Below are 3,059 nucleotides of genomic sequence, written 5' to 3'. Positions count from 1 at the left end.
GAAATATGAGAAGAAAAGTTATGATCACTGCCTTCATCACGCAGAATCCTGTTTCCAAGAAGACAGAAAGATACAGATGTATGAGCAACTCAAGAAAAAGCCCCTTGGAGGGAAAGATGCATGTGCCTAACTACTATGGTGTGTGTGAATAGGTGTGGCGATTCTGGTTGAGTCCCCATTGCCTTTTTCCAAAGTAGTCCTGGCCATCCTATTACAGTCCCACATTTCCCCTAGCATAGTTCTTTGGGCCAAAGGGTAAGAGAAAGAACTTCTATAGATTTACCCCTTTTCCAGGCCTGACCATTCACCAGTGTCTAGCCCCTGGTCTTCAAATTTCCAGCTATTTGTAGGGCTGATGTTGATGAAGTAATTCACTAATATTGAGTGAATAAAAATCACTATTTGGGGGGAGGGAGTAATATTCCCAAAGCTGTGTGCCATAATTTCAAATGCCTTGTCGTCCTTGATGTTTTAAACTGTGGCCCACAACTAGAAAATTCAGTGTGGTTAAAAAAGTTCAATCTTGAAGGAGCTCACTAATAAAACTGTACCTTCAATGAAATTAATTTTTCAGTCATCACAGTTACAGGACTTAGTCAGTGTGGACTCTCTTATGCTTAATAAGAGCTGAGCTACGACTGAAACTCTTCTCGCATTCGGTACATTCATAAGGCTTCTCTCCTGTATGGACTCTCTGATGTGTGATGAGGTTAGAGCTCTGGGTAAAACCTTTTCCACACTGTACACACTCATAGGGTTTCTCTCCTGTGTGGGTTCTCTGGTGTTTAATCAGATCTGACCTTTCACCAAAGCTTCGCCAACACTCGTTGCACTCATAGGGCTTCTCTCCAGTGTGAATTTTCTGATGTGTAATGAGGTGAGAGCTACGGCTGAAGCTTTTCCCACAAGCATTACATTCATATGGCTTCTCCCCAGTGTGGGTTCTCTGGTGTTGAACCAAGTGTGAGATGCGGCTGAAATTCTCCCCACATTCATTACAGTGGTATGGCTTTTCTCCTGTGTGGGCTCTTCGATGGCGCACAAGGTCGGAGTTTTGGCTGAAATTCTTCCCACACTCATCACATTTGTAGGGCCTCTCCCCTGTGTGAACGCGATAGTGCTTGATGAGATCAGATCGCTCACTGAAGCCTCGTCCACATTCATTACACTCATAAGGCTTCTCACCCGTGTGGGTCCTCTGATGCTGAGCTAGGTGAGAGCTTCGGCTGAAGCTTTTCCCACATTCCTCACACTCATAGGGCTTCTCCCCACTGTGGGTCCTTTGGTGTTGAATTAGGTGAGAGAGTCGACAGAAACTTTTCCCACACTCATTACATTTGTGGGGCTTCTCTCCAGTGTGTATTGTCTGATGCTGAATGAGGTGAGAGCTTCTTCCAAAGCTTTTTCCACACTCATTACAGTCATAGGGCCTCTCTCCAGTGTGTGTTCTTTGATGCTGAATGAGGTGTGAGCTGCGACTGAAGCCCTTTCCACACTCGTAGCACTTATAAGGTCTATCTCCAGTGTGGGTTTTCTGATGGCGATTAAGATCTGAGATCTGACTGAAAGCCTTTCCACAATGAGAACATATATGATATCGGATGCCTGTGTGGACTTCTTTGTGGACAAGCATATCAGTGACTTGCTGGAGAGGATAGCTCACCCATTCTTCTGCTGTTAAATCTCCCCACTGTCTTTCTGATCTATCGCCACTTTCAAAGGCCTCTTCACTTTCAGGATTTTCCTCAGTATTCCCAACAGGTCTTTCAGATGTGGTCCCAAATTTTACATCTTCACTAATCTCTTGCTTTGGGTTCACCTCATTCTCACTCCTGATCTCAAAATCTGTAATAAAGAGGAAATAATAGTAAAAAACTGGTAAAAGTACAAAATAAAATTTTTGTTTCTATGATGCTAAATTTTCCACATGAATTACCTCATCTATTATCACAACATCCTAGGACTCTGCCATTATGATGAGAGCCACATTATGAACGAGAAATCCAAGACCCAAAGTAGGGATGCGCTATGCCCAAGGTCATAAGGTAATAAATGGCAGAACCAAGACCGAACAAGTTTATTTGATGAAAGTCTATGCTCTGTAACACCAAAGTTAATGCTTTCATTTTAAAACTGTATGTTCCAGATGTCATAAAAGAAGAAAATACCCAGAAACAAAATAGAACAGGGACTCTATAAAGTATCTAAAAGCTTAGCTGTTTTTATGTAAGTATGTACATGTGAATTCTAGTTTTAAATATTTTAATGACTCTAATATATCAAAAGCCAATGATCCTGAAGAAGGAAGTCTAAGGTGCAATGAAGGAACTGGCAAAGAACAAGGCACCAGGAATTGATGGAATAAAAACTGAAATCTTTCAAGAAAGTGAGGTGACACAGGAGGCACTCACTCATCTCTACCAAGAAATTTAGAAGACAACTATCTGGCCAACTGATTGGAAGAGACCCATATTTGTGCCCATTCCCAAGAGAGGTGACCCAATGGAATGAGGAAATCACTGGACAATCTCTTTGATATCCCATGCGAGTAAAGTTTTGCTAAAGGTAATACAGAAACGGCTACAATCATACATTGACAGAGAACTTCCAGAGGTTCAAGCTGGATTCAGCTGTGGAACGAGGGATAGCATTGCTGATGTCCGATGGATCTTGGCTGAAAGCAGAGACTATCAGAAAGATGTTTACCTGTGCTTTATTGACTACGCAAACGCTTTTGATTGTGTGGATCATGACAAGCTATGGACAATATTGCGAAGTATGGGTATTCCAGAACACTTAACTGTGCTCATGAGGAATCTGTACCTGGACCAAGAAGCAGCTGTTCGGACAGAATGTGGGTACACTGAATGTTTTAAAATTTAAAAAGGTATGCAACAAGATTGTATTCTTTCACCATACTTATTCAACCTGTATGCTGAGCAAGTAATACGAGAAGCTGGGTTATGTGAAAAAACATGTGGCATCAGGATTAGAGGAAGACTGACTGACAATCTGCGATATGCAGAAGATACAACCTTGCTTGCTGAAAGTGAAGAGGA

General features: G+C 42.0%; 1 protein-coding gene across 1 annotated transcript in view; it reads right to left on the bottom strand.

Moving 5' to 3' along the window:
• Window positions 1-592: 592 nt before the first annotated feature.
• Window positions 593-3,059, bottom strand: part of ZNF436 (zinc finger protein 436) — a 6,306-nt gene continuing 3,839 nt past the window's right edge. Inside the window, exon 3 of the mRNA XM_006862318.1 lies at window positions 593-1,845. Coding sequence (XP_006862380.1) covers window positions 593-1,845 — 1,253 coding nt within the window. The remainder of the gene's footprint in view (window positions 1,846-3,059) is intronic.

Source organism: Chrysochloris asiatica, unplaced genomic scaffold (assembly GCF_000296735.1).
Source record: "Chrysochloris asiatica unplaced genomic scaffold, ChrAsi1.0 scaffold00047, whole genome shotgun sequence".
In the NCBI taxonomy this organism is placed as follows: Eukaryota; Metazoa; Chordata; class Mammalia; order Afrosoricida; family Chrysochloridae; genus Chrysochloris; species Chrysochloris asiatica.
Note: the sequence above shows the minus strand (reverse complement) of the source record. Positions and strands in the feature narration are given on the sequence as shown.